The sequence below is a fragment of the Malania oleifera genome, chromosome 1 (assembly GCF_029873635.1).
Source record: "Malania oleifera isolate guangnan ecotype guangnan chromosome 1, ASM2987363v1, whole genome shotgun sequence".
Taxonomy (NCBI): domain Eukaryota; kingdom Viridiplantae; phylum Streptophyta; class Magnoliopsida; order Santalales; family Ximeniaceae; genus Malania; species Malania oleifera.
The window spans coordinates 122,070,008-122,091,991 of NC_080417.1; the positions used below are offsets into that span (position 1 = coordinate 122,070,008).

A 21,984-nucleotide genomic window follows, 5' to 3' on the forward strand; every position below is an offset into this window, starting at 1 on the left:
AAATATTATTAATATTAATTAAAATCACTAACATAATAAAAAATAATAAAAACATAAATAATTATGAATGAAAAATTTTAAAAAAAAATTACTTTTTTTTTTTTAGATTACGCACCGAGTATTCACGTGTCCGTTTTACGGTCCATGTGATTAATCTTGCGTCCCTTGAAGTTGATCCCACAACTCCAAAGTGAGGGTAAATTTAGGAGTCCAAGGGCGGAAATGAATCCGGGAGGGTTTGAACACCTGATCTCCTGAAAGATACTCCCGCAGCCCACACTATCACCTGAACCACACCCTGGGGGTTAAAAAAAAAAAAATACTTATTTTTCATTGTATTATAGAAGCCGTTAAAAAAAATATCAAATGTTAGAAAGAAATTTAAGATTTAAGATTTAGAGTTTAGGCTTTGTGTTTTAGACTTTAGGAAAATTGGGTTCTTATAATCATTTTATGTTACTAATTAAATAGATTAGTTATATTATAAAAGTAATTTCATTTCTATCTTAATTCTATTTCATCTTAAATTCCTTTCCTACTTAAATTTTAGTTGGCAAATTAAATGGACGTAAAAAAAAAAAAACTTAAAAAAGATGATTTTCTGTTAGGTGTCTTCTTTAAAAAATGTCAAATTTATCCCCATATATCTAGTACTATAAAGGAATTTTCGGTCTGGAGTTTTCTTTTAAAAATGTCAAATTTATTATTTATATCTACTTATAATACCCTTATACTTATTTATAACTGTTCCAAAATGACTTTATATAGTTTAATTATTTATTATTTTCTTTATAATTTTTTTAAAGTTTTAAAAAATGAAGGGTGCACATTTATAGTGTGGGACTTAGTTTTATTTATTTATATTTATATTTATTTTTTCCAGGGTCATAGCCACGGCCAAACGACGTCAGTCCATTTTTCCTCCGTATATTTTTATTGTTTCATCTTTCCGCTCTTTGTAATTGCAGAAAATGGCGATGGGTATCGAAGGTACTCTCCCCTTTTATCTTCGTTGTAATTCCATCTGATCATAATATGATGATATGCGTACAATTCTGCTACTATCAATAAAAAATTGTGAATCAATGCATCAGTTCAGATTTTTTTTTTTTTTTGGGTTGCGTAATTTCTTTGCCTTTTTGGTTGTGTATGGTCCGAAGTATTTAGAATTGAAAATTAGGGCTAGGGAAGTGGAAAAGTTTTCATTAGCCCCTGTTTGGTTGCTGATAAAATGTCGAAAAGAAAAGAAAAGGAGTTGAGGATTTTTGTGCGGTATGTATGTTTAGTTGGTGTTCGAAAACGAGAAACTCACGTCTCACATATTCGACCAAAATTAATGCTCTAAACAACGTTGAAAGAAGATTGTGTATGGTTATATGAGCTTGGACGTTGTTTGAATTTCCATGACTGGAGACGGTTTTGTCCGGCTTGAATCATATTTAAGTGTAGGCCCTAGATTTTGTCTCCTTGTGTTCTCTGCTGCATCAAGGAGTATGAAAATACTGTCTTTGATTATGGTTAGAATCCAACTTTTTTAATCGATTATTTTTTTAGTTATAGAACACCCATATTTTTTCCTTGGCTTCTGGTTGTTGTCCCGTTGGATATGGCCTGCTTTGAGTACCTTTGTTTCACCTAATATTTGAAGAATTGAATTTGACAGATAACTTGTTACTTTGCACATATGGTTTACATTCTAGCAGCCTTCATTTTTTACTTCAGGTATGTTGAATAGTGCATTGCAAGTTAACCTTAGTGCTTTCAACTCAGCCATGCACCCGTGAAAATAGCAACCATTACAAATTTGAATTGACAGGCAAGAAACAAGTGGGGTTTACAGATTTACAATTAAAAGGGAACGGAACACTCATTTTATTTAGATCTAGCATTGGACCCAAAATCTTGATCAAAGTGGACCTTTAAGTTTTTAGAATGATTTTCTTAAAAGCTGCTCAAGTGCCATCTAGTAAGACTTAGACATGGTTTTAAATATCATTGGCAGGTTGATATTTATGGGTCTTGGCAGCACTTTGTAGTCATCGATGTATGTAATATATATACATATAAAATTTTGGAACAAGAGATTGGAGAAGAAGATTAGGGATTTCTTGTAGTTTGGTATACCGTATATGTGATGGTAATAAAACCATTGAGTCAGGATGTGGCCAGAAGGCCTAAACCAAAGGATATTGAGTCTTGAGAATTCCTTGGTTGGGGAAATGGTTGTGAAGGTATTTTTAGAAACAAATTCCCCTGGGAAAATGATTATTGATAGCAAGTATTTCCGTATAATGGATGGAATGTCAAGGAGATGTTTATGTCATGAATGCCAGTCCTTGGTTGTTTGTCTTTTAGATTTTTCACTGTGATGTGAATCACATCTATTTTATTTGTTTTTGAGAGGATCCTTATGCCGGAGATGCTTGTTTGTATTTTTTGTTTTCCCCCTTTTTAAGACATCCTTGAATGCATAATGCTCAGATTGTACCCTTTTATTCTTTGGTGGGAAATTTCTCTATTCAAAATCAGATTTTTCTTTTGGCTGAAAATTAGCAAATAAGTGGATGAGCTTGTTAGTTTGATGGGTGTTCTTGATTCTCTTGTTCTTCATCCTAGGTATGATACTCGATTTTGGCTGGGAAATAACTTTGGTATCTTTTGTTTTGAATATTTTCCATTATATTTGTTGAAATCCTCAACCCCTTTTCCATTGGGTGAAGTAATTTGGAAGGCTAATATTCCATTTAAATTAAGGCATTCACTTAGATTTTGCTTCTTATCAAAACTAATAATAATGGCATGTTATAGATGAGGAAGCCATAATGCAATTACTCAAAATATTTGTTTAATGTACCTAGTTTCTAACAAGAAAAAATGTGTATTTGTTTCTTGCTGTCAAGTGGCTACACAAGTTTGTGTAAGATTTTAACGTTTTTGGAGAGTTGTGGGCATTTCCACCTGATGGTGATGTTTTGGGTTTTGAAAAATCAAGGAAGAGAAGGAGCTATGGCAGTGTGCTTGGTTTGTGATCCTTTAAGTTTTCCTTTTCTATTTTTTTTTTTTTTAGTTTGGGGGGTTGGGTGTGGTTAATGCTCATGCAACATTTTTTTAGGATCCCGTTGCGGAGAGGGTTTCTAAGAGGTTAGAGTGGGTGGAAGGGTACAATTTTTCATTGGGAGGTTGCATTTCTCCATTCTCACCTTGTTTGTCTAGCAATCCTATTTATTTATTTATTTTTTGTCTTTGTTTAGGATCCATCTTAGTGGGGTGGAGAGGATGGAACTATGGAAGTTGATGAGAGACTTCCCTTGATTTGCATTAGGTGATGTTAGGAAAGATCATTTAGTTTGTTGGGAGATTGTGAGGAATCTTAGCTCTGGAGGAGGACTTGGGGAGTGGTTATATCTCTTTCCAAAAAATTAAGTCGCTTTGGCATTAGATGATCAAGAGCAAATTTTGGCTCCATTCAAATGGTTAGGATGCTAGTTTTTTTTTGGGCCGGGGGGGGGGGGGGGGGGTGGGGGAATGCTATTCCCTAGAGATTTGTTTATTAGATTTATCCCGCATTTATTTTTTCACTCCTTATATGTTGGAGGAGAATTCCAAAATCTGTTTTTGGAAGGATTTGTGGAGAAGGGGATCTTTTTGTGATGCTTTTCCATGCTTATATCATCTATTCCTGATGGTATTATCACCACTTTTACAGCCGAGATGAGACTTAACATCTTTTGGAATCTTCATTTCTTCTACAACCGTAAGTATAGAGAGGTGTCTAAGTTCAGTTCTTTTAAGTTATATTCTTGATTCATATCAGATTCTTTTTTTCTTTGAACAAGAGACTTTAGTGTCCTTGTTGTAAACCTTTATATTGTATCTTGTTTAAACTCGATTAATGGTCTTCTCTTTTTGTAAAAGCCTTTTTAGGAAGGCCAAGGCTCTTTTCAAAGTTTGGGCTTTTATTTGGTGCATAATTCTCAATAGGATAGAGACCAATTATTGTTTGTAAAGAAAGAGGACTAATAAGGCTTTAGCACCTGATATGCTTGCTTTGTGCAAGTAGAGTTATGATACTATTGCTCATCCTTTTATGCATTGCTTTTATGTTTCAAGATTGTGGAATTCCTTTTTTAGCATTGGTGATGAGTGTTGGGTGTGTGAAAGTTGTTTCTCTCAAAGAGTTTGGGTTTCCTTTGAAGACTATTGGATTTTATGGGACTTTGCTTTACTCGTTACATGTGATATTTGATTGGAGAGGATTTGGGGATCTTTAAGGATACTTCTCATCCTCTTCACTTGCTTTGAGATAATAGGGTGGTTTTGTTTGCCTCACTTTGGTGTTTGGCTGGTACTTTTGCTGGATTCCCTTTGACTTATATTTAGTGTGACTAGGGATTTTGATCTTTTGAATTTTTACTTTATTTTTTTTTAAAGAATTGATTTACCTAGAGAAAGTGAACAAAATATTTGGTTGCCCACCCTATTTATGATATATCTCATCTACACCAAACAAACTATTGTGTTCTCACTAACAAATGGAAACAAGTCAAGATAACATGTGTAAGAGTAACTTGTAAAAATTTGATGGAGGGTTGCAACATTAGACTCCCCTTAAAGCTGGAGTATGTACTTCATATGCTCCTAGCTTGTGACAGATGAATTTAACTAGGCACCTCAAAAGGAATTCATGAACAAATCAACAATTGATATTTGGACTCCATAAAAGTGGTTGCAACAAGCTTCTCCACAAGATTTCCTTGAAAAAAATGGCAATCAACTTCAATGTGTTTTGTCCTCTTATGAAAAATTGGATTGCAAGCAATATTATAGGCAACTTGATTATCACGCATCAACTCCATAGGCTGTGAATGTGGGAAATCAAACTTTTCCAACTTATTTTTCAACTAGACCAGATAGTATTGGCCAAGGCTCTATAGACGGACTCTATACTTGACCATGTAATTGTAGTTTGCTTCTTATTCTTCCAAGACACCAAGTTGCTCCCTACAAACAGACATTGCCTTGTTGTAGATCTTTTGTTAAAGGGTGACCCAATTTAATTTGTATTTGTGCAACCTTGAAAGACCTTGATCCTAATACAAGGGACCTCTTGTAAGTGCACCTTTAAGGTATCCAAAGATACAAAGTACAACATTTAAATGACTTGCAATACTTGTTGCAAAAGATTTGTCTAACCAAATGGCATTGAGGTATTTATGCATGTTCACTTGTGGAAAATAATTTTATTTTCTATTTCCTGCTTTCTAAATAATTACAGAAATGCTACCTTGTTTTCTAGTTCTCCAAATTTGTAAAGAAAAGTTAGAAAACATCTTTTTATTGTTTTCTAGAATTCACATGTTAATCTTGGGAAACTGGAAAGCAAATTGACATTTTTGTAATTATTTGAAAATATGGAAATGAAAATGGTAAATGTTTTCCCCAACTAAAAAACAAGAACTTTAGTTCATAGCATTTCTTTGGTATATTGTCCAGGATTAATAGGCAAGTCACGTAGGATCTATGGGTGTATCAATAGGCTTGGATTCCAATAGCTCGGTCTCATCTAATAGGTTTAGAGCGTAATTTCTCTTTGAAAATAGAGTCTTGTAGGAGATTGAGATACCCAAATTCCCAAGAAGTACTTCAAAGGTCCCAACTCTTTAGTTTGGAACTCTGTATGTGAAAACTACTTTGCATGCTGTATACCTTGACTATCATCCGTGATTGTAATGTCATCCACATGCATAATCAATAAGATTTTACTTGTGGAGTATCATGGTAGAATACAAAGTGATCTGCCGCACATATTTGAAGAGCAAACTCAATCACCACTGGATCTACCAAACCATGCCTTAGGATATTTCTTCAAGCCAAGCAAAGATATTTTGGGATGATTTGCCCACCGTGACTCTCCTTGAGTGACAAATTTTGATGACTAAAGAGAGAAATGTTGAAATGGTCCAAACCATGCCTCAGAGTACACTCTTTAGCTATGAATCTTGCCTTCAAAGGGGCAAAAGGACCATATGAATTTACCCTCACATTTGACACCCAATCATGGACTTATTAGCCTGATGTGGCACATGCTCTGAACCTACAAAGCATGCATCTCTTCATCCATAACAACTCTCCACTTAGAGTGGAAAGGGATTTAAATGGAAACTTGGGAAGAGTGATGGAGGAAAAAGAAGTGATAAAACAATACTAGGAAGTGACACAAACTATTAACACACAAATTTAAGGATAGGATGATGGGTACATGTGCCTTTCTAAGCAACATTAGGAAGATAAATATCATATGGAATCAAGGAGCTGAAGATGAAACACCTGAGCTTGGAGTGGTCTCCCCTAGCTTGGGTTCTTGGCGTGCATACACCATCAAATTAGGATTATCTATATGACTAGGAGGACTCAATGTGTTGAATGCTCAAGAGGATGACAACACAAAGACACTAAGCTCTAATTAAGAAAACTAGGTGGTGGATCATCAAGATTCGTGGGGCTCAAATAGTTATAGTAACTGGGAGTAGATTCAAGGAAAGTAGTACCGGCTGAGATAAAGAAATAATATAAGATAGGAGTGTATCATCTATACCCTTTTTGAATACAAGAGTACATAGAAAAAGACACTTAAAAGCACAAGGATCCAACTTCCAACATCTGGAGTTAACAAAGGCCACACAACAAAATGTATAAGGAGGTAACAACAAAAATGAAGCATTTGGGAAGAGAACAAAGAGGGTATTGCCACCTAGGATAGTGGGTGACATTCTATTAATAAGAGAGCAAGCAGTAATGGCGGCGTCACTCAAAAACACTTTGGTATGTTCATTGGGCATGAGTGATTTCAAGAATATGCATGTTTTTCGTTTTGGCTATTCCATTTTGTTTTGGACACACATGAGGATTGGTGGATTTATCTTGATGTAGTCATATTAGTTGTTAGATGGGGCTTGGGAGTTGAAATATTATTTAGCATTAAGGATTGGACATACAAATTAGATTTGAGTTTTTGTCTTAGAACAGAAAGCAAAAAATATAATAATTCATGTCATTCTTTTTTTAGATAAAGCCAAGTCATCCTTGAGTAGTCATGAAAAAAGGTAACAAGATACGAAAAACACTATGATGGAGGATTGTTTGCTGCTGGCAATCGTATTTCATTTGGAGATTCAAAAATTAGGGATTTTATATTAGTTTGGGGGCATTTATTAATTCCAGTAAAATTTTTTAATTACTTTGGGTTTTTTTTTTATTGATTTTTGATTGTTTTGGGGTTATTTTGTATTTTTTAATAGTTTTTTCTGCAGATGGTTGCATATAAATATAGGCTTGTGATGTAAAGGTTAAGGAATTTTTGGATGATTAATTGTGTTTTATGTATTACCCTCTCTCACTGCAGTCTCTCTCTTCCCTTCCCCCATGTCTGAATTTCTCTCCTTCATCTCTCGCTTCTTTCTTCTTTCTCTTAACTGGCCAAGGACGAGGACCGGCAAGCCGGGAGGAGAGAGAGAGTCGATCGGAGAGCGAGAGAGGACTCAGGATGAGCTTAGGAGAGGGAGAGACACGTGAGAGGGTGAGAGGGGAGAGAGAGAGACTCTAAAACCCTAATGAGAGAGAAAAATATGAGAGTTATGAAAATTTAATCTTACTTCTCACTTAAGTAAGCTTTAGCCCGGGGGAAGCTGTCGACGGTTTTCCTGAGATTTCTGAAACCGTCGACGGTTTGGTCTTACCAAACCGTGGCCCTGCTGAAACCGTCGACGGTTTTCCCGTGGTTCCTCAAACCATCAATGGTTTGGTCCTGTCCCAAACTGTTTCCTTCTTTTCTTTTTCCTTTCTCTTTTGTTTTTTCTTTTTCTTTTCTTTTCTTGGTTTGGGTTCCTACAATTATGGCTTGCAGTAACTGGAAACGAATGCAGAGAAGAGCAGGAAATAAATGTTTGAACACCAATTGAAACCAACCCGCAACCGGTACAAGATTGCAAGCAATGAAGCACGAATGCATGCCATCGAAACAGCATCATCAGATAACCACACAGTGACGGAGGGACAGCAGCAGCATACTAGAAACAGAGTATAACTGACTTCACATCAGTGAATCACCATGAAAAACACACAGCTTCCTGCCAAGAGGCTGCATAACCTACCCCAGAGGGAGGGTGTCCTCAAACAATTAATTCAGAGATAATAAATAAGATATAAAGGAAATTGTCCTCCCTTTCGATTTTAGGGTGATGGAAAGTGGAATTTCATGAGGGCATTTTGACAATTTAGTGGAAATTGAAGACCATGCTCACTGCCAATCCGACCCACTGAACCATAAACCATCATCGAAGCTTTGTCCAGACCACAAATTGAAGATGTAATCCCAGCCTTACCTCTTCAGATCAACATTGCACAGCCATTTGAAGCTCTTCATGTTTGTCACTATTAAGAATTGATTAAAATGAATGACCTAACTTGAAGATAGGTCTCTCCCTTTATTTATAATACAAATTAAATGCATTCAAATAACAATAATACCCTTTCTAACTCTCACTAATTAACATACTAACACAATAATAATAATACTAAAAGACATAAAAAACCTTTTAACACTTCCCCTTAAGCTAGAGGATAAATGTCATATGATTCTAGCTTGTTAAAATGAATTTAACACGAGCAGTCCCCCAACACTTTGGTAAACAAATCAAGAAGCTGCATATCTAACTTCACATTAGTGGTAGTAATGAGCTTATGCACAAGTTTCTCCCGAACAAAGTGACAATCAACTTCAATGTGCTTCATCCACTCATGAAAGACCGGGTTGGAGGCAATATGAAGAGCAGCTTGATTGTCACACATCAACTTCATAGGTTGAGAATGAGAAATACCCAATTCTTCGAACATGTTCTTCAACTAGACAAGTTCACAAGCAGTGTGAGCCATATCTCTATATTTTGATTCAACACTTGGCCTTGCCATCATAGTTTGTTTCTTACTCTTCCAAGAAACCAAATTACCACCAAGATATAGTATCCGACTGTGGATCTCTAGTCAGAAGGCGACCCAACACAATCTGTATTTGTATATCCATGGATATAAGTGTGACCCTGATCATGATGTAAAATTCCTTTTCCGGATGCACCTTTGAGATATCTCAAGATGCAAATTACTGCATCCTAATGACTTGTCCTCTGGGAATCAAAAAATTCACTCACAACATTTATTGCAAAAGATATATCTGGCCGAGTGACTATGAGATAATTCAATTTTCCAACAATTCTTCAGTGTTGTCCTAGATTAGGTAGCAAATCATCCATATCTAGCACTAACTTGTTGTTAGGATCCATGGGTGTATGGACCGGTTTAGATCCCTGCAATCCAATTTCATCCAATAGATCAAGAACATACTTCCTTTGTGACAAAATTGTCCCCCTATGAGATCTAGATACTTCTATACCCAAGAAGTATTTAAACGGTCCCAAATCTTTGGTCTGAAACTTAATCTATAGAAAAAATTTGAGACTTTGAATACCTTTATCATCATCACCTGTAATAACAATATTATCCACATAAACAACAAGAAGAATCCTACCCGATGAAGTATGATGATAAAATACGAAATGATCCATAGCATACCGTCAAAGACCAAACTCAAGTGCCGCATCACTGAAATGACCAAATCATGCTTTGGGAGACTATTTTAAACCATATAAAGCCTTATTGAGCCGACATACTAAGCTGGACTCCCCTTGAGCAACAAACCCAGGTGGTTGCTCCGTATAAACCTCCTCCTCAAAGTCACCATGCAAGAAGACATTTTTCACATTTAATCGATGCAGAGGCTAGTGACAAGTAGTAGCCGAGGAGGTGAACATATGTACTGATGTAAGTTTGGCAACCGGAGAAAAAATATTAGAATAATGTAGACCATACGCCTGAGTGTATCCCTTAGCCACAAGATGGGCCTTTAGATGAGCCACAGAACCATCAGGGTTGACTTTCACAATGTAAACTGTACGACAACCAACCACAAACTTGTCAAGAGGAAGAGGTGCCAAGTCCTAATTACCATTGTCATGTAAAGCATTCATCTCTTCAACCATAACATCCCTCCACCCAGAATGGGCTAAGGCTTCCGAAATAGATTTAGGAAGGGTAGTAGATGATAGAGCAATAACAAAACAATAATAGGAGGGTGATAAGGAGTCATAGCAAACATAGTTGGAAATGGGATGTTGAGTACATGTGCATTTAACTTTATGAACAGCAGGAGGATCAACATTATGGGGAGTATGATCATCAGACGAGGAAACCAAAGGCGTGGTAGTAGAAGCTAGAGGGGACTCTCTTCCTTGGATCCGTCGTTGTGAATACACTTGCAAATTAGGATGATCAAGATGATGAGAAGGACTCGAATTGCATATAGACTTAGATGGTTGGTTTGTTGTGGATAACAAAGTAGAATTTGGAAGATTAGGCAAAGGAAGAGACTCAGTGAACTCAGAAGCACTTAGTGACTGGGTGCGGTGAGGTGTAGACTCAAAGAAGGTAACATTGGCAGAAACAAAAAAGCGATACAACACAGGGCTATAATAATGATATCCCTTCTAAGTATATGAGTAGCCCAGAAAGACACATTTTGTAACACGAGGATCCAACTTATCCACCCTCAGAGTTAGTTGATGAATAAAGCACACATACCCAAATATACAAGGAGAGAGAGAAAATAAAGGTGAATTAGGAAAGAGAATGGAGTAGGGAATTTTACCACTATGAACAGAGGATGGTATTCTGTTGATCAGATAACAAGTAGTAAGTACAACATTTTTCCAAAACGCTTTAGGTACATGCATTTGATAGAGTAAGATGTGAGTGATTTTAAGATGTTTATTTTTCCTCTCTGCAACCCCATTTTGTTAAGGAGTGTGGGCACAGGATGATTGATGAACAATTCCAAATTGAGTCATATAAACTAGTGAATTGTGTACAAAAATATTCTTTAGCATTATCACTTCGAATTATTTTAACTGGTGAACCAAATTGAGTCTTTATTTCAGAACAAAAGGCATAAAATACATGAAATAACTCATAATGATCTTTTATTAAATATAACCAAGTCATTCTTGAATAATCATCCACAAAGGTTACAAAGTATTAGAAACTCAGCTTAGACACAACCCTATTAGGACTCCAAATATCAGAATGAACTAACATAAAAGGGCTTGCAGCCCGTTTATTGACTTGGGAAGCGAAAGGAACATGATGGTGCTTTCCTAACTGACAAGACTCACAATCGAGACTAGACACAAAACTCAAACTAGGAACAAGATATTTTAACTTTTCCAATGAAGGATGACGAAGGCGACAATGAATTTGGAAAGGTGTGGCAGCAGCAGTGCAGGCGGTAGAAGGAGATAATGGCTCAAAGTGATAGAATCCACCAGCTTCATGCCCTCCCCCAATTCGCCTTCCTCGTATTCAAATCTTGAATAACAATTCATGGATTTAGTAATTTTTCTAATGGGCATAAGATTGAAAGGAAAATTTAGCAATAGTTAAAACTGAAGGAAGAGAAATAGAAGAAGTGGGCTTTACAGTCCCAATTCCCTTGACTGTAGTGGTGAAGCCATTAGCAAGAGTAACATAAGGTAAATTTGCAGGATATTGAAGAGTAGACAAGAAGCTAGGTATACCTTTGATATGATTAGTGGTAGCAAAGTCTATGACCCAAGGACTAGGACGAGAAGTATTGGATGGTAGGCATATTGTGGGATAACCTGTTTGGGCAAGAGATGTAATGGGAAGGGGAGCTTGTTGTGATACTTGATATTGTTAGAACTTGGAACACTCTTCCTCTGACATGGTTGTAGTACGTTGCCCCCCATTTGGCTCCAAAGGTGATGGGTCGTGGTGGCTGCATTGGCTGCCCCCAAAAGTGTAAAGTCGGTGGTGGCTGCATTGGCAACACATGAAGGTCTACTGTGATGATCCCAACACTGTTTAATAATATGGTTACTCCGTTCACAATGAGTGCGCTTGCGAGGAGTACCTCTATCTTGTCTGTCTCTGCGACTACGACCACGCGAACCACCTCAATAATTTTTTGCAATTTGGTAGAGAACTAGAATTATCTTGTGTACCAAAGGCTGTCCTCTCAGAGAATAAATATTGGCAAATGATGGTAACTCGACACTAAGTATCTGGGACTGAACTACGTTAAACTCTAGCCTCAAGCCTGGTAGAACATGAAGAACTGTCATTTGCTCTCTTTGCTTCTGCATCTCACGAACGTCGGCAGTTATAGGTTGCACAATGTTAAGCTCCTCATGAATATACTTTATCTCTCCAAAATAATATGCAATGCTCCTATCTCCTTGTTGTAATTGAAGTACTCTTGGGATAAATCATACATACGTGTAATGTTACTAGAGTATAGAAGTTTGACATAATCTCAAATCTCCTTGCACATATCTAGATGCATACACATTTGTGCAATCTGTGGCTTCATTGAATTCCATAAGAGGGAAACAATCAAAGCGTCTTCTTGAATCCACACATCTTTTCTCTTCTCATCAGAAGGATCAGACTAGAGCAAGTGGTTAGATTTTCCTAATCCTTGTTAAATAAACCCGAACAACTTTAGACCATTGAGCATAGATCTCTCCATCCAACTTTTGAGTCGTTATTTGTAGCAGCGATGTAGGAAACAAATGCTTAGGATTCATAGATTTCATTTTGTTAAATTACCCCTTTACCTAAAAGTTTAAGTTGTTAGGTTGTGGACCAACAATGTATATCAAGCTTTAACTCCCCCACACGTGCAGCCTGACAGCACGTGGAGAGATAATCACAGGATAAATAGCACCCATGATCGGGAACACAATAATTTTTTAAATACCACACAGTAAATGCAGGTGACAAGACTAGAACCCAGGACCTCTTGGTAACCAACTCTGATACCATGATAAATTACCACTTTACCCAAAAGCCTAAGCCGTTAGTTTGTGGACCAACAATGTATTTCAAGCTTTAACACATCCTGACACTCACAAATCAGCAACCACACCAATGTCAAACAAGAAGAACAATCAAAACGGGACAATCACAAACTATGTGAAGCACCAACACAACCACGGAAAAGGTGAACAATTTATTGATGGATATACCACTGCTACAGCCCCAGAACTGAACATACAAACACTGCCACTGCTCCAAAAAACTCACAAAGAAGCCTTCACAAACACTGAACAGAGATTAACGGAATACCACGAGTGCATGGTTGAAAAAGGTTGAATTTTTGAGAAAAAAACAGGACTAACAGCTTGATAATATTGTCTAGAGAAGGAATCAGAACATGGCAGAGTTAAAAAATAGAAAAAGGTGGCAGGAAATGTGTGGGGTTGGCTCTGATGGCATTTGGCCGGCGCATGGGGGCTCCTCTAGCGATGAGGTTTTGTGTAGTTAGGCTTTAGGGGGTTCTGTTTATGGGCATATGGTTGGTTTTGTGAAATAATGTGGGGCGGAGGTGGATCTGGGAAGGAAAGCCACAAGAATGGTGTTTTTTTTGGCGATGGTCGAGGAGAATAGGGTTTAGGTTGGATCACACTCTGATATCATGTTAAGATTTGATTAAAATGAATGATCTAACTTGAAGATAGGTCTCTCCCTTTATTTATAATACAAATTAAATACATTGTAATGACAATAATACCCTTACTAATTCTCACTAATTAACATACTAACACACTTAATAGTACTAAAAGACATAAATAACCTCTAACAGTCACATCACCTTCAAAGTTGTCACTCTTTCTCATTGTCTTTGTCGTTGACAAGGCCCTCACAGTTGCTAGAATTTTCTTTGACCCCCCTTGCCCACTTCGTCCCCCAGCTTGCAATTTCCTCTTCATCATCCCTCGCCAATCTCCGCAGTCCCTCTTCTCTTGGAGCGCGGGAAAGGCAAAGGGTAAATATTGATCCCTTATACCCAATTACTTTGTTGCACATCAGTTGGCTAGACGAGGTCTAGGCCAAGGGTTTTAGATGAATAGGGACCTGGAAGCAATCATGCCTCAAACACACACACACACACAAAATTACGTATTTCTCCTCCTTCTAGTCTAACCAAATGTCATGCAAACTTTTGGAAGGACAAATACAAAGTTAAGCCATGTTCGAGATTGAGTTTTTATGTGGAGGAAGACCTGAATTTTCCTTGAAAAAATGTTGTATAGCTCTCAGAGCATTATAGCTTGATGGAGTAGGAAATATCCAATAAAAGAAGAAATCTTGAATAAAGCCAACATATTCTTGATGACAGCAGCAATGTGTTGTGTCAGTCTTGCTTAGAGTAGGACAACACAGGCACACAGTGTGTATTGTATTTATGGATGTATGCTTGTATTTTCTTTCCTGGCCCTTTGTGGATCTCAATGTGAAACGTCTTGTACATTCTCTTCTGCATTTTTAGAACTCTAAAGCTTCTCATGACACTTTTTGTAAAAATCTTTGTAAGGTCAAAGCAGCAAAGCAGCCCTTAGAACTTACATTATCAGATTCCAATCGAATTGAACCCCATTATTCTGTTATGCGTGTAGTTGGAATGTATCCAACCCTAAGGGCAGTGGGCAGTTTTAGATCTTGATCCTCGAGATGTTAGGATGAAGCCATATGGGCCTTCATTCAAACTCTGTTTACTTCTGTTATATTTTTGGCAATTTAATCACTCTAAAATTTGCATATCTCTGTTTAATATTGAGATATTGTTAGTTATGTGTTGGAGGGGTGAGCATTCGGTCGGTTCAGTTAAAAAATCTCATTAACTGAACTGATTGAAATTCCATATTTAACCGAACACATAAACGACCGAAACTGAATTTTGGTTAAATTGGTTAATCGATTTTAACCGATTTAATATTTTTATATATATAAAATATAGATTTTTAATATTTATAAAATATATATAATATACATAAAATTTTAATATATATAATATATAAATTAAATAAAAATTTTAGTATATATATAATGTATAAAATATTTTAATATATAATATATGTAATTATTTATTATTAATTTATACTGTACCAAATTAACCGGACCGAAAATCGAAATTCAACGAAAATGAAAACCGAACCGAACCGAACTAACCGAATTTACTCGGTTAATTCAGTTTTAACCGAATTATGCTCACCCCTATGTGTTTGTCATGCCATATTTTTACCAAATAAGAAGCCAGAGTGTCCGATATGTGCAGAAGCTAGTAATTGAGGCACCTACATTCGCAAAGCCAACCTAGAGGGATTAACTCATGAAATATATGAGATTTCCTCTTTTAATGTTTGCAACAGAAAGTTTTTCAATAGTTTACATTCTTGTAGAAGAATTTGCAAATTAAAAACGTAATTTATATTATAATTTTCCTGTTCTACACTGACAGCATAAAAACAATATATGCTTCTGTTTATGCATGTATTTGTATTTTTAACTCTATCTTGAGTAAATGAGTAATGTACTTGCTTAGTTTCTTTTGTACTAATTAACTTGCTTTTGCCTCCTTGCTGCTATGGGATTGTCAAACGGCAAACGGCTCTTGTTCTCTACAGTGTAAGTTGGAAAGTTAAGTCTCTGATTTTGGTCCTGTAGTGAAGCTTAAATAAAATGAACTTACGCTATAAATTTTTGCTTTGCAGTCTTGCTGGGCTTGCTTTTATGTTTTCTTCTAGTATCCTGCTACAGATCCTGGTATGTTTTGTAGGTTTTTTTGGTAATTTTTTTTTTTGCATTTCTGTAAAGCAGTTAACTTGACAAAACTTTTTTCTCCTCTTTTTCCTCCCCTGTTATTTGGTGTCAGCTGCACTTGTAATTGGTGCATCATGCCAACATGAATTTTTTAGCCATTTTCTTAGTCTTATACTTGTATTGCTATCAATTGATGTTAAATGAAATTATTTTCAGTAGTTAAGTAGTGTTTTTTTGACTCAATCAGATGCCAAAAATGTTATAACATCAAGATACTCTATTGAATTACTACTCATAAATAAGCACATTTCTTTGAGGTCATGCATTTTCCTTGGTCTTCTCATGTTTCTTTAATGATTTGACTTGTCAATTGATGGAACAATTGGTTCATGTTAGCAAGTTCCAAGCCTTGATCATGGCTTATTTTCTTATAAGCCTAATCCAAGCCAGCTAGGTTTGGCTCTTCAGTAGAAGGGCTTTGTTTGATTGGAATTGGTTTTTGGTTTTAATCAATTATTTTGTATCTTGCAGGATTGTTTGAATGAATTACTTGAACTCTTCTTTATCTATTTGAAGAAGCCAATCCCAAGTTTTGTTTCAGAAATTTCATTTGGCAATTGTGTAGTTTCTTTGACTTACCTTTATTTGTTGTAGAACAAGTGCAGAAGTATTTTTGCTAATTTAAATGAGCTAAATAAGGCTAGAAGTTTCTTTTTATAGAAAAAAACTAAGTGATGATTGGATCTGATGCTCTTGAAAGGTCTGTGAAATAGATTTGTGTAAGTGTAATTTCAGAGAGTTCAGAGAAATTTTCTGTAGCTATCAGGAGTTCCAAGGGATTCACCCTTTTTTTTGAGATTGTAGGTTTGTGGCAGTTTGGCTGCAGGCCTTTTAACATTAGGATATCTTTCCATCCCTTTACATTTTTACTTAATTGCATTACTCCAAATGGATACTGTAGTGTCATTTTGTTAATTTTGACATATATTGCCATCACAACAAAACTGATATCTCCTGTTCATAATTTTTTTTTATTGAATTTACTTATTTGCTGCTTACTTAAAGAGGCTTTGCACTTCCAGAAACTTTTTAGATGTTGGTGTTAGCATTATGTCACCAAAACCATCTGATTTTGGAAATTGCTTCCCTTATCTTCTTACCTTTTGTTTTGTTTTGGCAGGCTTGTGCAATTTACAATAATTGGTGGCCTATGTTATCAGGTGTGTGGAAGCATTTTAAGTGGGTTGGTATAGTTTGGATCATAATTTCATTTGAGGGTTCAATGCTTTATATTTAATTGTTGCTGTAGCTCTCATGTATGTGCTGGTGCCTATGCCTTGCTTGTTCTTTGGAGGAGGTTCCACTCATTTTTTGACCAGCCGAGATGGTGGGGGGTGAGTGTCTTTGCTTCTAACATTTTTAAATAGCTTTTCCTCGATGTGGTGACTACTTAATGCTTCATTTATGTATTGGCATATTATTTTTGTCTGGTAGACGACCAACTTTTTGTTTGGATTTTGCCAAGACATTCCTGAGTTTTGATCGGTCTATTTCTAGATATTTTTATTCAAGTGATATAACATGGTTTTAGACAGTGATTGTTTTAGTATTTAGATTTAAATGCAAGGTACTTTCTAATTTGAACTTGGTAATGCAAGTGATTTTCTAATTGTTTTACTAATTAGATTGCTTTTGAAAAGCGAAGGGGTGATGGGCTTAAGGGGTATGATGCAGGATGATAGGGGAATATAGAGAAAGAGAGAGAAATAAGGGGGAGAGAGAGAGAAGAGGAGAGAAGGAAAGATGAAGAAAGAAGAGGTAGATGGCTGTGAGAGTAGAGAAACCAGCATCTGGTTCTAACTCAGAGAAATCTTTAATGTGGTAATCATTTGCAGATGATATTTTGACAAATCTCAGTATGTTGGTAAGCATAAGATGAAATATTATTAAAGAAAAGATAAGAGAGAAGGAAAGACGAAGAAAGAAGAGGTAGATGGCTATACATAGTGTGTGAGAGGAGAGAAACCAGCATCTGTTTCCAACTCGGAGAAATTTTAATGTGGTAATCATTTGCAGATGATATTTTGACAAATCTCAGTATGTCGGTAAGCATAAGATGAAATGTTATTAAAGAAAAGTTAAGTGAGAAGGAATAAAAAATTGAATTTCTATTTTAGGGCTTAAGGCTAAGGTTGAAGGCTGAGGAAAGGGGAAAAAAAAATGAATTTCTATTTATGTGGATATGGCTTTTTGTTTACATAATTTGTTTGGTTCATTACCAAATAGATATGCACTTATCAGAGCAGTCTTTCTCTAGATCTGAAGTCATGTGCTTAATTGGAGAGATATCCAGCGGATTATATAAGAGTGGAATCATGCTTGGATGTACACCTGAAGAGAATTCATGAAGTAGCTGCAGGTGTTGTGAGACGAACTGGAGGGAAATGAGCAAGGGTGGTCACCCCATTCCATATATTTTTATGCATGTTATTTATTGATATGATCAACATAAGCTAGAGAGAAGACATCCTAAAATTTTCATATGTAAAGAGGAAATTATCCAGAAAAAATGTTTATAATTACTCTGGTAAAATCTGTGTAGAAATTAGTTTTTTAAAAAATTGGCCAAAATATTTTTATAATCATGGTCAGAGCAAAGGCAGTGTGAAGTTTGGATGCTGGCCATAGAATTAGAGTTGCTTGGCTGAAATTTGATATGCTTTTAAAGATTTCAATATGACTAGCAAATTCTGACCAAGGTATTTTAGATTATATAAGAAGGCAGTGAGATTGGTGAAGGATTTAATAGCTCTTAATTTATGGGAAGAAAATGCTGTTGATTGTGTGAATTGGCAGAAAAGGATTCATTTAGCTGACCCCACATAGTGAGACTTAAGGCTTGTTGTTGTTGTTGTATGAGAAGGCAGTGAGATCAATGATGATTTCTGCAAAGTTGATGGATAAAAAAAGGAACTAAATTGCACCAGATTCTCGTTAAATTGTTGATAGCAAGTTGATTATATCTCAATTATCTTATGAGTGAGAATAGTAAAGAAATGAATGTCATTTTTCTGACTGAAACTAAATTGTACCAGACTCACTAAACTGTTGATAGCAAGTAGATTATATGTCAATTATATTATCAGATTCATAAAATGTGTATATATATTTTTTATCATAACATAAAAACTAATGCTTTCTTTCCCCCCCCCCCCCTCCGCCCTTTTCTCTTCTCTTGAAGTCCCCCTTTTTTCTCCTGGTTTTTGATTGATCTTGGCAACTGTGTGCATGAACAAAGGTGGTTCTCAATGGACTATCCAAATTGAAAGGGTTGATCTGCATTTAGATAGAGAGGGAAGGGTGGATTCAGTTTATTTTTTGAAAGAAACCCTCTAAATCGGTGGGTTAGGTTTTCCTTGGGTGCAGCGCAGTGGATTGCAGATGCTTTGTTTCAGTGTTTGGGTGCTTGGTGAAGTTTTCTTGTAAAATAAGATTTAGAAGGCAGATTACTGGATTGCGTTTAGGTTGATGAGTAAGGGTAAATACTTGGAATTAGGGTGGGTTGGAATTAGAAAAGGTTTTCAATTTTCATCCTAGGTGGTGCATGTGATGATGGATGGCGGAGTTTTGCAGGAGAGTTTAGTCAATTGGTGGTGGATTCAGGCAATGAGAAGATCTTTGTACAGTGAATGTTATGGAACTGATGTCACAGGGCAGCGAGAGTCTGTCATGTGGGGAAGTCATGTTGCCAGAGAAAGATCATGATTGTGCAGAATGTGGTGAAAATCTGCAGTGGAAGATAATTGGATATGGTTTGAGACTATCAGAATGACAAGTTGCGGAGGATGGTAATCGGAGCTAGATTTTTGCAGGAGGCAAAGCCAGGGGTTGAAGATGAGGTGGTCTGGGCCTGAGTCTCATTCTTGTGTTAGATTTGGTTGTTGGGTAATCTGGCTTCTTCAGGTTCACACCTGGATTGTCACAGCCCTGTTGCGAGGTAATGAGGCCCTTTGTACCCAAAAATGTTAAGAGCAAAATGGGCCTCTTATTCTGGCCCATAATTCTAACCCATGTAATCAAGGTACTCAGCTCAATTTTAATTTGAGGAAGGGTTTTTATAGTCCCATCATGGGTGATTCTTAATTGGATATGGATGAACCAATTTATCATCTTTGCAGAACAAGGCGAAAAACGGATCCACATTGCAGAAAAGGGCAAGCAACATGTTTCTACACTGAATATAGGATAAATGAAACTGCCTATCTGGATGAGCAGTTTCTGACCAGGTAGGTATACAACTCAGTTATTTATGTGTTTCTGGGGGATGCTCTGCGACCTTAGATGAAGAGTTGTTGTTGTTTGGACTTGGGTTTCATCAAGAAGTTTCCATTGATGATGGTTCATTTTTGGTTTTTGCGCAGGGGGGGAGAGGTGGCGGGGTTCTCTTGAGACCCAAGAAGGATATGCGGATGACATTCAAAGGAAAGGAGATATTTTGGAGGAAAGCTCTACTGGTAAGGGACAGAATTACGAGAAGGTTAATGAACGTTGGTTGAACAAGCAAGGTAATTCTGCTGGTACTGCAATCTGTTAAGAGAAATGCCTTGGATGAGATTTAAAGACAATGTGGGTGTGGCTATGTTTCTCAATTGTCGGATTTACTTGGGGAATTATTGTGTGGGCAACCACCTCCAATGGAAGCTTTAGAGTATTTGATATTGAGGAGGTTGGAATGGGTAAGGAGCAGCAGTGCAATGATGGGATTTTGCCCAAACCTGTAGAAGAGGTTAATGGAAGGATTTAGAAGCTCAACACCTGTTGGACGAGGTGGTTTGTAATGAAGGTTTTTTGATGGGGGATAAGAGGAATCCAAAGAAGGGTGAAGCGGGAATTAGCAAACTTCAAGTGCTCAGTGAATTATGATGGGAATGGTATAACGAGGGTTTTTCTTACTTTCGTAGGTTTTTTCTTTGTTTTTATTTTCTCCTTTTTTCTCTTGAGGATTCCTGTTCTCTTTTAGGTTGTAATCTCCTTTTCCGCTCTTGATATATCTTCTTTTATTATAAGAGAAAATGTGCAATCGTGCATATACTTAAATGTGGCTAAGTTGGGGATGTTAATGTGTGTTAGTATGATGAAGGTGGGGTAATTTAGATGTTTTCTCATTTAGTGTTAAAATTGCGGATGACCTGGGAGGTGAAGTTGGGAGGTTCTTTTTATTTATTTATTTTGGTATGGAGTTGGGACTTGATTGAATTGGTGCATGGTTGGCACTTCCTATAGAAAATAATACTTCGGTTTTGAGAAGTATTAAAGGAGCAAGAGAATTTAAAAATGCTGCGGTTGCATGCAGATGGGTGCAGAAAGTGACTGCACTAGTGGGTTGGTCTGTGTATTACTGCTCCGCCATTTATCTGATTATTATTGTACTGCTATAATTCCATGATCATCCATTATCACACTGCTGATATTTGGTGAAGATACATTTACGACAGCCACATAATCAGCTGAAACTATGCTCTGATTGTTCAATGCTACTGCCAATCTTCTGGTCACTAAATACTGATTGGGCTGTGCATTGTGGTATGTGCATCAAGAATCTCTCTTGGTTAACTACTTATGCATAGAAGTGTTTTGTATTGCAAGACAAAGACATTCTTTTATGTATAACCAACAAATTATAGATGGAAAATAAACAATACAATTTTTTATGGAACTGATACTAGCAGGTTTATTTGTAAATTTTACTCTCTCTCTCTCTCATGGGATAAATTTATTTATTTGCTATGATATATATTTTCATTTTCATTGTAGTTGGATGGATGCTGCTAAGTTCTTGACGGGCGCATCTGCAGTGGGGAGCCTAGCCATTCCAATCATCCTTAAGCATGCCCATTTGATTCAGACAGGAGCCATGCTAATTGAGTTCACATCGTTCTTCATATTTGTCTGCACCGTTTTGTGCTTTCACCGTGCTAGTCTCGAAGATGAATGGTATTAAACACTAAAACACATCAGGCCACAGATTACGTGAGTTGTTTGATTTGGAGACTGTTGAATATATTGAACAAATTTAATGTAAAATTGGTAGATTATAACATATAAGAAGAAACAGGGAAAAGAAATCAAATTTTCCCCACAAAATGTAAACCCTACTTTTGTTTCATCTACATGTACAGAAGATAGCTTCCTACAACTTCACCGCAGTTATTTCCGCTAGAAAAGAAATATTGGGATCTGCTTTTAACAGTGGTA

At 36.5% G+C, this 21,984-nt stretch overlaps 1 protein-coding gene across 1 annotated transcript; it reads left to right on the forward strand.

Moving 5' to 3' along the window:
* The first annotated feature begins 919 nt into the window (after positions 1-919).
* LOC131154785 (vacuolar protein sorting-associated protein 55 homolog) lies at positions 920-21,984 on the forward strand. The gene is made up of 5 exons (XM_058107541.1): positions 920-990; positions 15,594-15,732; positions 16,910-16,949; positions 17,039-17,123; positions 21,544-21,984. Exons 2-5 carry the CDS (start codon positions 15,649-15,651, stop codon positions 21,728-21,730), a joined length of 396 nt encoding a protein of 131 aa, XP_057963524.1. The 5' UTR covers positions 920-990; positions 15,594-15,648; the 3' UTR covers positions 21,731-21,984.